This window comes from Psittacula echo (genome assembly GCF_963264785.1).
Source record: "Psittacula echo genome assembly, chromosome: Z".
Taxonomy (NCBI): Eukaryota; Metazoa; Chordata; class Aves; order Psittaciformes; family Psittacidae; genus Psittacula; species Psittacula echo.
Genome location: NC_137742.1, coordinates 73,542,071 through 73,554,575, shown reverse-complemented (window position 1 = coordinate 73,554,575; position 12,505 = coordinate 73,542,071). Strand labels below are relative to the sequence as shown.

The window sequence follows — 12,505 nt, the reverse complement described above, 5'->3', positions numbered from 1 at the left end:
ATGTAGCCACAAGAAGTCAGGCCTTCTCCAAGGTTCTCCTGAGGTGGAAGCCACCCATGTCTAACTTGACAGGAAACACTGAACAGCTACACTGGTGCTCCCCTTTTCTCAGGCACCTTAATGGCTGTGCAAGAACATCTGAAGACAATGGCTTTCTTCTGCTTTCATTTAACGTTTCAATGTAGTGTAATAATTTGTAGGAATAGAGCTGCCACAGTTGAGAGGTGAAAAAGGTCTGATGGGCTAGCCATGATATACTGAAATGTTATTTTTAAGGAAAGAACCATGCTTTAAAATAAATCTTTTAAGGCAACTTCGCCTTCAAGGTATCTGCAGGCTCCGCTGGCACAATGCTTATGATCCAAGCGATGTGTATTAAATCCTTTGACATAAAAGCTGAAACAAGTTACAGAAACAGAAGAAAAGTTCCAGAATGTAAGTACATTAATATCCTAAATCTTTTAACTCTTACAAATTTATGACTGTTTTTCCCTATCAGCCAAAGGAACAATACAGAAGAAAGAAGCTACTGCCACTCTTTGCTCATGTATTACTATTAGTAGAGAAATTTAAATTGTTCTCTTTAAATGAGCAACCATGGGTCCATGATATGGTCAGAAGATCTGACTTTTCTGCTTCCTGAACAGATACCCTGTCTTCTGCTCATATCGCAATTGGTTTCCCACAAAACCAAGACATCAAAGAGGAAGTTAGATTATCTTCCTCTTTGCACAGGATAAACCAACAAATTTATTTATTAACGAGGGGAGAGAAGACAGCAGCACATGGATGTCTGAAGAAGAATTGCACTGTTTTACTTGTAAAATTTGCTGACAGAATTCTATGTTGGCTTGCAGGCATACTTACTCTAGTTTAGGTGCCTATTTTTAAACATTTTTCATAATAGGTGTACTCTAATTATCTGGTGTCTCTACTTGATCAATGTTCTTTGAGAGGCATTGTTATATAGAAGGCACTGAATAGGCATGAATGTATAAAAGGTAGACAGACAGTTATCAGAACTTTGGATTAGTTTCAAAGACATTGACAGATACCATAAAAAAAAATTAAGTACTGGGCAGTGACAATCTTCTTTACCCTTAATAAAGCATATATTCTGTGTCTTTATCAGTCATTGCTAACATCTTCATACCACCTTTATAGCAGCATTAAGATTCAGGATATTAAGTCTATTGTACTGTAATGCACGTACTGCTGGATGCCTGTTGTGTCCTTTTCACTTTCTCAGATGTTCACTATCAGTTTTCTCATTTAATTAATGGTATAGTTGTTGTAGAACTAACATTAGAACTACTGCTTTAAGAAACAACTCTCTCAAAACCACTTGTTTCAGATCTCAAAAAGAACATACAGTACTATTAAAATTAACTGTATGACATATTTAACCAAAACAGTATGACATACTTGTCACAGCACATAGGCATAATGCACTCGGCACCAGGAGATTCTACAAAGATGTTGCTCACCTAGCTGCATACAGTACATACAGCAACTGCTTTTCAGAACAGCATCGGTGGTGAGTAGAATAAATGCATTTTACTTTTAGAGAAATCAGCTGAAAGCAAAGAAAGTAACAGAGTATCATGGTACATTTTGATACCATAATCCTAATATCATACAGTCTAACCTGTGAGATAATCTGTGAATTTCAAAAATGTTTTAACTTTGATTTGTAAATCCAAAAATTTCACTATATTAAAATCCTCTAACGGCCACAGTGTCAAGAACTCTACTCCTTACCTGACCAAGTTTATTATCCACAGTATCATCAGCCTAGTTACACTGATCATTTCACTAGCCCACATGTTCCTCCAGTCTAAATAACTGAGCAGCAACAATAGCTTCCTAATGTTCCTATTAAGTTTCACCATTCTTTTATTCATATGCTAATCTTTAAGAATATCTTTACTGCACATGGCTTGAATTAGTTAAAATCCCCTATCAGATATCATCACCTAGCTTCATGGCTAGTTAAAATATAAGGAAGAGCATGGAGATGACTTCGAAGAAATCCAGCACATGACTTAAGTAAAAATATGTTGTTTTCATCTGGAAGATCTAGCTTCTAAATTTTTCTGTAGTCCTGTTAAATGAACCACATTTAATCTCTGAAAGGGTATAAACCATGTCATAGGCTAAATGTGGTTTAAAATTTGGTACGTATTTTGGGATTTCTTCTGCAATAAGTATGCTAATTTTAAAGACTAGTGGTACAAGCAAAATTAAGGAAAATGAAAGAGTGGTGTGTTACTGTCTCAGTTGCCACTTGCTAGTACACTTTTCAAATAAAATGCAACTTTCATGAGTATATCCTGTTTTGATTTATGTACTGAAAAACTATTATTTTTCTTTTCCGTAGCCTTTTGATAGTTTTTTTTGCCACCATCCTCCTTCAATGTGAGAAAAGGAAAAGCAAATTACTAGCAATGACAACCATTTCTATACTGTTTTCTGTCACTGCCCCTCTGTTTTCTGCTCTTTCACCTTTCTTCAAACCAAACCAATCAAAACATCTGCTTCAGAAGCAAAAGAACCCATCTTTTGCCCACCTTTCTCTATATAAATATAACGCCAGGCTGTCAAATTAGGCCAGCTATTACTCTTTATTTCCTATTAATATGTGAAATCCAAAGGTATTCTATTGTGAGTGTTTGAAGAATGAATGAACAAGTGAAGCATAATATTTTTTCCCAAACTGAAGGGATACATTTTTAGAGCAATGTGAAAGGATTTAGATGTGTGACTTCCAATTACCTTAACGGTAGCCATCTGTTTCTACATCAATATATCACGCTGAAATTTTACCCCATGCTGCATGTAAGTAATGTAGTAATGTAGTAATTTATAATAGGCCATCTTTATCAGTCAAGAGCTAAGAAAGAGTATTTTTTAAAGATAAAACATTTTGCATTTGTTGTACCAAGGCCTTCATAAGAATATTATTTATTTTGTCTGGAATAAAATCAACAAACAGCAAAAACACGTAGCAGAAACCTCTCTCCTCTGCCTCCTGTTTCATTTTCACTGCAAAAATAATCCTCTTGTCAACAATATGAGCACGTATTTAAATTTGGGGAATCACACAGCAAAAGATACCATTTCAGATTAGTTTCAGATACTGCCTGAAATCTGAAATTAAAACACTTCTCCCAGCTTTTCTCCAATAAACATAGCAGGCTGTACCTTCAACAGCAGATGAAAACTCACCTTATTACAAAATCATGGCTATCAATCTCTTTTCCACATCCACTATCCAGAAGGATACCAGAATTCCCAACAACTGCACACATTTTAAATCGGCGATTCTTCATTGGGGAAACTTCAGGGAGAAGGCTGTGCAAATCCCGAGAAATGTTAAGGGTACGACGTCTGTCCAGTACATAATGGATTACATCTCCTGGCTTGAAACTGCTTTTGACAACAGATACATCTCTTTCAGCATCCAAGAATTGAAGAATGCTCTTTCTGTGTTGATAGAAAAATGCAGAGATAAAACACAACACTCACTGCTCATGTGGAGTCTATTAAGTAATACTATTAAGTAATACAGACTGTACAGTGCATACAACGTAAAGCAGAGGGCAGAGAGTGTCAGACAGACTAAGGAGTAATTTCCCATGCTCTAGGATGGAGTTAGAGCAAAGTTGTTAGGAGAGAGTTGAAATCTTTGTTACAATATGACATATAAATACTACGGTGATAGAGCTTAATGACCTTCTATAAAGGCACTGAGAGACAAGGGAAGACAATTTTGGAAACTGGAAGGCATACTATTTTTAACTATTCTGCAAAACTTTGGAATAAACACATATTTGAAATAAAATCAGAAACATAGTTAAATATATGAGTTATTTATGATTTAAGAAATAAATGCTTCACTACCATCTCATCTCTCAAAAATCAGCTTGGTTTAGGAATAGCCATGTTTTCTTATAGATTCTTATTTTACCATAAGAAAACATATTCAGTTTAATGTAAACTTGATCCTAATTAACTGAAGTTCAGCCAAAGTTACCCTAATTAACTTGAAATACGAACACCCACAGTCTTTTGTACCAATTTAAGCAAAATTAGCTTAAAAACATGCTGCAAATTAAACTACTGCAGCTCAAGGTCTAGTCAAGCTGTTAGCTGAACTCATAGAAACACTTAAGAACTCCAACATTGCTTTAATGATCAGGTTAACCCATCTTTTATCTTTCTTCTCTGCAATTAATTAACTATTAGTTGGGTTCAGACGAGATGAAGGTTTAAGAGGCTACCATAGGTCAAGAGAACTACAGTAATGAAACTGTTGTATACTATCAGTCTACAGCAAGTAACAGATGAAGAATGTCTGCTTAAATGTCAGCTGAAAAAGTTACAGTAATTGTAGGTGCTTACAGGAGTAGGGGCATGGGTCTGAAAAACCACACACACTAAATTGAAAAAAGACACTTTTAATGACTGCAACTACGTAATGACTGGTACTTGCACTGGTCATGTTGAGCACTTTTCAGTACACACTTATCCTTGCTGTAAAAAGCTGAAAAAGAATACAGGTCAGAGTTGCAGGAACCACTGCTACCTCAGGGTCGCAAATAAGCTAAACCTTACAAGCTGGTGTTCATCCCTGCTCTGCAAAGCATGTTTGTTTGTGAAGATACATAAAGATCACATGTGAACTGAAGCATATACTGAAGCAGAATAACTTAAGGAAGAGATGGGGAGTGCTGAGCTCGGGCAAGGTTCACTGCTTGTTAATTCAAATAGAAACTTCTGGCTCTGCAACTCTAACAAGACAAGCAGAAAAACAAGAACTTTGTATTTTCCACAGCTGTCAGCAGGTGAGGTGGAATGTGAAACAGAACAGACATTTGGTTGACTAAGAGAACGCTATTTTTATGTAATAAGCTTCTAGAGCAGAACTTCCTTAGAGATCAAAACAGGAAAATATAACTAGAGATGTCACTAGCAGTTGCAACACTGACTCAGAGACATAAAGGGGAAATAATCCCCCACAAGTAGAAAAGGATGAACTATCGGAACACTCTCCTCATCAACCAGCTCTTATTCTTTCCTCTTGAGGCAATGACACGTCTGAACCTTGCAACTAGTGATACAAAATACCCTGAAACTGATCTTACAAGCCACAGAGAAGTGAAACATGATAAAAATATTTTTTCAAGTGTTTCCTCTTGTTTATTAAACTTTGACCAAAAAAAAAAAAAAAAAAAAAAAAAGAGAGAAGAAAAGAAAGAAGAGGCTGCCTGGGCCAGTCTGTTACACCAGTCATGTATGAATGAAGCTGCTTCAGACCAAAGAAAGCTTTTTTCAACAAAGCTTGTGTTGAGGCATATGAGGGGCTCAGAATAATGGAGAAGGATAAACAGTCTTAAAATCCTGAGTGTCTACAGCTTTTGGTAAGACTAGGCAAAAGGAAGATGAAGACTTCACTTCAGCCTGTAAGCTGAAAGACTCTCCATGGGTTTGTGTTAAGCTTCATTTTGTGGATAATCTGCAACAAATACAGAAATTAATACAAAATGGGAAAGAGCATGAAAAAAGGAATTGGCCGATCTAGAAGTATTACAAATTACTAAAATGATTCCTTACCTAAGAACAGAGCCTCAAGAGCTGTGGCACTAAAGGACAAGATGAAGGCATCAGAAGTTATCAATAGCATCAGCTGAACTATCCAGACTCACTTCACATGCACTCTGACATTAGAAGGGGTGACCACAAACAAGATGCAAAAAGCCAAAGAAACCATGAAATACACAGAATCCTCAGGCTCTGCATAAAAAAGTCACATGTGATCACCAGAAAATTCACTTTAATAATCTGAAGCACCCATTCCTGATACCTAGAATGTATGGTCCTAATACAGTTTCTGTTAGTAAACAAATAGCAACATTTGTGCATGAATAGAGTATCTTGTGTAATATTTTGAAACATAAGAGGAAGGCAGTGAAGTTATGCAAACAGTGCCAAGAAAATAAAAGCACCTTGGCTTCCACTATTAATTTGGTTACTTACAGTAAAAACTTAATTATCTATGTGCTCACACATGCTCATATAAATTCTCCAAAGGGTTTTAAGTGGATCTGAATTAATCAGCCACTTATTTAACAGAGCTGAAATTTCCAGATGTCTAAGGATCTTATTTTTCAATAAAATATTGAGATGGGCAAAAGTCACTGAATCTTAGTATCTTCTCATCTGTTTTCTTACCTAAAGTTGTCAGTAGCGCATTCAATTAAATGTATGCACAGGTATTACAGTACACATAAGAATCCTTGTATAAGAGATGCAAAATAATGCTGACATGAAAATATTTTAATTGATTAATTTGACTGTATCCAGGTATCTTTCAATACTGAAAAATATACAATTAAGAATGCAGACTTCATGCTATTATTTTAAGTTCCTCTGTGCTACTGACTCATCTGTACCATGGGTATAGTAGCACTTCCTATTTCCATTTAAGTGCTGAGACAAAAAAAAATACCAAGGGATATGACAAAAACTGAAAGTACATACATGAGCGTCTCAGTCAGTCTCGATGCTGGCTAATAATAAGAACTTGTTTAAACCTCTGTTCTGTCCCACAAAGAGCATTGGAAATAGCACAACAAGGTTATTCTGATTAAACAGACCTGACAAAATAATTTAAAATAAGTGCTAACCCACATCCAGCTGCATATAAAATTCAAAAGTAAGCTGTGTTAGATGAAGAAAAAACCAGCATGATTTTTAATAAACCCTGAAGCAGAGGTGTTCTCCAACCTTAAGCTAAAATGTGTAAAGAAGTTGTTTTCTTTGAATTGGTCTTCAAGCTTTGTTTTGATAAATGAAACTGTACTAAGGGTGTTGCCTGAACCCTCTGTGAGCAGGAGAGGCAGATATGGCTCCCCCAAGCAGATGTGTGCAACATGTTTATTTGACTCACAGAAACATGGTGTCACTATCTGTGGTTGACCTAAGGTTCTGCTTTTGTAACCAGAAACAGATGTTCATAATATTTAAATACCAACTACAACTCCCAGTTATCTGATAAAGTACATGTAACAGACAGCATTGAAAATGCTTTGAAAGCTTTCCAAATCCTGTAAATACGTATTGCTATGGGGTAACATGGTAACATTCTTCTGTTTATGTGCATTTTCCTGGCTTTATTTTGTACTGTAGTCTTTGCACTACACAACTATTATATAAGGGTAAACTCTCCCTTACCTGCCTCACGTGTGTGGATTAAGGAAAGAAACTAAATCACTTAAACATTTCACATTACAAATAAATGTATTAATTTTATACATTGTCAAGAACACTGAAATATGACCTTCAACACTTTCCCTGGGAAAATTATTCCTTTTGATCAAGACAATGCCACATATCCTCGCTGCTGGGGTATCTGGACTTTTCTGGACCTCAACAATGAGGGGACACCCCTGAAGTATATCCACAGTACCCGGGAAGCTGGGCTAGCTCACAAGAAACTACATTATGGAAACAGAGAAGGACTAAGTGATTACCCAGTCCACACTCTGCCACCACTGATTATGTGCCTTTATCTATATACACAGGCCAGGTTGGAAGGGGCTTTGAGCAACCTGGTATAGCAGAAGGTGTCCCTGCCCATGGCAGGGGGTTGGAACTGGATGAGCTTTAAGGTCCCTTCCAACCCAAACCATTCTATGATTCTATAATATATCAACCACAGTCTATGTCTATGTAATATATTCCTAACAATCTCCTGTGGTGGGGACTCAGCAAACTCCTCATGAAGTCTATGTCAGTGCTTCCCTAGCCTTACCAGCAGCACAATGTTGCTCATGCTAGCTCTGGTCTTTCCCACAGCAAATGAATACTGTTCTTGTGCCTTTGGAGGACAGACTATTCCATATTCTTGGCAGTACCCTTCATTTACCTGACACTTAGAAGCCATCCGTTTTTCATTTTTGATTTATTGGACAAGTCGTGTGTTGTAGATTTCTACCCCTCTTGTTGCTCTCCTGCAGACTTCCTCTGACATAGGTCTTTAAACAATTTGATTTTTTAACCCTAGCAAGTCTAGACACTGCTTTGCACTCCCCATCTGGAAGCTCTCATCCTTTGAAATCACCAAGAACTACAACATAGGTAAAGCATATCTTTAGCCAGCTGAATCAGTTTAATTAAAAAAAAACAAACCCAAGAACAAAGTGTGTGGTAACACAAGGTCACAGCCTGCCCTTGAAGATGGCTGGCTTTAGTCTGACTGAAAGGGAGTTTTAAGAACAACCCTTCAAGGGAAGCAGCATTTAGAATCATAAAACAGTTTGGGTTCGAAGGGGACTTAAAAAGTAATCTAGTCCAACCCCCAATTTGGATTAGTTAAAAAAATGCCTAACTTCAGCTAACTGTGGAAAAGTTCCTGGCATTTCCTAGCCCACGGAGCACCCCACAAACGTAAGTTCCCATTCTAGCCCTCCTCATGCCCTTTAGGGCACCCCATTCTCCCTTGATCAGAAAGGTCACTAGCTGAAGCAACTACTAGTACAAATCCTCAGTGGAGATGCAAAAGGAAAAGAGGGCTTTTAAACAGAGCATGACTCAACTACTGCTTACCATAAGAAGGCCAGCCATATGTCACCTTTTTCATGAAGTTAAGCAATTTAGAGTAAAAAGAAAAGCGTCAAAAGAGTTAATTACTCAAACTTGCAGTGAATACTGACTTTTCAGTTGAGGAAAGGGTCTAAAGAGGCAAAAAAAACCCTTAAGGTTTACTGTAACTAATAATAAGAAAGGCTCAGTCTGCATGTCTTAAAGACAAGCCCTGAAGGAAACAGTGCAAGTGGCCCCAAAATGTTGTTTCAAAAGCTTCACAGCAATTGTACCGCTCCAATGCCACTTCAGTATTTACTGCTTACGCTTCAGGGAGTTATCATAGCTGGTTTATATTAACTTGAAAGATAAACAGTGATAATAATCTGAACCTTTCTAAGGAGGAAGTTGCACTTTTTTTCTGATGCTGTTAACATCTTGGGAGTTCTCACTTTTTTCTGACAGGAAATTTCCACTCGAGTTCTCTGTTACACTGCAAAGTGATTAAATGCATCCTCAACACGTTTTTTTAACTTTTTTTTTTTTGCCTTTCCCTGCAATTCAAAACCTTCATCTGCTTCTTCCAACATAAATGCGCACATTAAATCAAAAATAAGGCGAAGAAGAAAGTCACATACTGAAACGTCACAGATGTGCTGGCATCAGTCCTGTGTGAAAGATCTCCTCAGACAGGTTTGTAATATCTTAGCTAAATGACTCCTTTCTGAGACTACGGCCTTCAATACAACTGAAATTTCCTGATTTCCGTAACTGGAAAACCTTCAGATTGCTACAGAAAGTAGAAAGGACTTAAGACACAAAACCTTGAAGGTAGCAGATTCTCTCTCTGTTTCATGACTGAAATCATTCAGACAGAAAGGGAGCAAAACAAGCAGTCTCATGCCTTTCCTTAGGCACAGGCATTACTAATTTTTCTTTAAAGTTGTTGTCAAGCAGAATGTAACATCAGTTGGAAAAATTACAAGACAAATCACAATTGGCAAGGCAGCAAATTTGTTACAGTCACAAGTAATTAATAATACCTATAATTTCCACCTGAATCACAGAAATTCTAGCTCTTTCTTCTAAAGCCTGCTTAACATCCCTAAGAGCCTGCTGCTCTCTCAAAATCGCTGCTACATTCCACAGGCTGACACTAGTGGCTGCAAAGTCACACAGAACATCTTGTGACCCATGTAAGCTTTTCATCGCCTCCAAGGGGTCCTGATGAATCGTAGAATCATACAATAGTCAGGGTTGAAAAGGACCTTAAGATCATCTAGATTCAACCCCCCTGCCATGAAGGAGCTTTTCGATTCATTGACTCCTACCTGTGCCTGGCCTCGTCAAGAATTCATAGGACTTTTGAGACTGATAGACTGGTCACTAACCTGAATAAAAATAAGATGGCCAGAGATGATGCCCATGGTCAACAAAGCAAATAAGAAAGCATAATACTCCATCTGCCAGCCAAGGAGGTACATAACAGTGATCAACAGCCCTTGCACAAAGCAAAACTATCAAATATCTTCTGTGTTTTAAAATTGCTAGTGTGGGTGTCAAACTGATATAAGACTCAAAACCAGCTGCCATTTATGCCATTTATTATAAGTTTTATGAAATGTCTTTATGCTGTACACTAACGGTTTCACAAATTACTTCTCCACTGCTAAGAACCAATACCTTTTTATACATTATTCAACAGGCACTAGGTTTTTTTTGTTTCATTCTTACTGTGATTTGCTGTTGTCAACCTTACACCACAGGAGCATCACTGTTCACATTTACAGTTGCAATAATAGAGTATGAATCATCTTCACAGTCTACACAGTGCATGTAACGTACTTTGTAGAGCTGAACAGTTAGTTTAACCATGAGAACACTCTAAGAGATTGCTAGACACAATGGAAGTTAGTCCTGATGATACGTCCGTAAGTGTAAAAGTATTTACGGCTAAGATGCTTCTTATTGCTGTGCCAAGGAAGAAAGGTGTATAGCAAACTGCCTGTAAAAGTGAAAGAATGCATATCAATTAGTCAACATCAGAGTGCAACAATTATCATAGGGGACTGCTTTCTCAGGGAAAAGAATGCCAAACTTCCCTTCCTCACTGCTGAGTACCATAACTGAGTATTCTATGCACACTAGCAAAAAGGATTTCTGGAAAGAATAGTATTCTCCAGTAGCAGTGATTCATTTCACATAGTTCATGGAAAATTCTGGCCCTAAGTCACATAATCTAAAATCTTTTACCGGTTCAGTGAAAACACCTGCTCTCTGCCCCAGTGTTTGGTATAGCCATTTCATCTCAAAACAAGACTAGTAATGTGGACATCTAAATAACCTCAGCATTATGCTTTCTACTGTACAGAAAAAACATTATGCTGATAAAGTGAAAGCTTGACTGCTTAAACCAGTGTACAAGATACATGTTTCATTTCATTGTTCTACAGAGACAAAAAAAAAATCCAAAACAAAACCTTCACTGTACAATTCTGAAAAAATACCACATAATTGCATCATTTGTTTGAGAACATGTTAGTGATTTATAAAATGAAAAAACTTTCCCCAATCCAACAATAAGGAAAAAAATAGTTTTGAAACTCATTATTTTAGTAGATTGAGATGATACGCATGTTGTAACAGGCTTAAAAAAATCTAAAGCATTGTCTACTGGTTTGCCTCTTTGTCTGAATGATGTATTTTGCTTCTGGAGCAGGTGAAAAATGAACAAAACCCAAGCTTCATTTTCTCTCAATTATAATCAAAACGTAATTGCAATATTTTTAGTTGTTTCACGTTTGGCTTGAGTAGAATTATGAATTGTCATGATTCTGAAATATGACGCTTAATTTTTCAACAAAATGACTGAAAAGGGTTATTTGTCTCTACCTATAGTCACTCAATGGCTTCCAAATCAATTTACATCACAAGTAAATTCACAGCATGCAATTTTCTTCTACTTGTCAGAACCATAACCTATGATCTGGAATTTCAGCGGTGTTATTCTGAACTTATTCCGTATTTCTCCAACTTAAACTGGCAGTTACGTGCATACAAATTTTGAATACTGTTACTGATACAGAAAATCTGCTTATCTTTCCTGGACTACCTCGGAGCAGAACTTAGCCTTTATGGAACAACCATACACTTGTCAAACAGGATACAGCAGAAGGGACGGTCCTGGGAGAAAACATCATTCCTGAGCTGCATCTTAGGGCAACCACCAGGCCTTCACCAGTAGGAAACCCAGGTGTCTGGGGAGCAGCCATGTGCCTGATTTCTCCTAAAAATATATATTTTCTATTGTTTTTCACAGAATATGATGTTCCTGGCTCTTCACACTGCCAACCCATGCTCCGTAAATTTCTCTTACTGGCCATCTTCCCAAATAAGACAGGGAAAATATGATCGCAATAAAAAACACTACAGGCTGCTGCTTTTCAGGCCCCAAGGTGAGCAGACCAACTGTAACTACTAAGACACACCAGAACTCATGTTAACTCTAATACTGTTCCTTCCCACCTCAACATTACCTTAAGGCTCTTTTCACCCTCTCAAAATTTAGAAAAAAACCTGCATAAGATATGGCTACTGTCAACATGAGAACTTATGACTTGGGCCAGCCACAGATAGGGTTGGATTTGCAGCACCTGATATCCTAGCTCTTGACTCCTTAAGCTCCCTTTGTAGTTAAGGAAGAAAAATTGGTATGTTCAGGGTACTTCCATCTGTTCTATTGCAGACCTTTAGGATGAGAGGAAATCATGTCCTAAAAGTGCCAGTTTCTCACCTCTGACTGCAAGAGTGTTCTATGGAGTTCTAGAGAACTCAAATGTGGACATGCATCATATAGATACTGACTGCAAGGGTCTGATTGACACGGTCAGATAGAAACACTTTATTTATTCTTATGAAG

At 37.3% G+C, this 12,505-nt stretch overlaps 1 protein-coding gene across 4 annotated transcripts in view; it reads right to left on the bottom strand.

The window, feature by feature from the left end:
- The window catches only part of ST8SIA4 (ST8 alpha-N-acetyl-neuraminide alpha-2,8-sialyltransferase 4), a 55,928-nt gene that overhangs the window by 38,088 nt on the left and 5,335 nt on the right, over nt 1-12,505 (bottom strand). For all 4 annotated transcript variants that reach the window (XR_013958840.1, XM_080638803.1, XM_080638804.1 and 1 more), the window contains one exon: nt 3,229-3,486. Coding sequence is in view for 3 of the 4 variants with exons in the window: in XM_080638803.1 (XP_080494929.1) it covers nt 3,229-3,486 (258 nt within the window). In the remaining variant the exon portion in view is untranslated. The remainder of the gene's footprint in view (nt 1-3,228; nt 3,487-12,505) is intronic.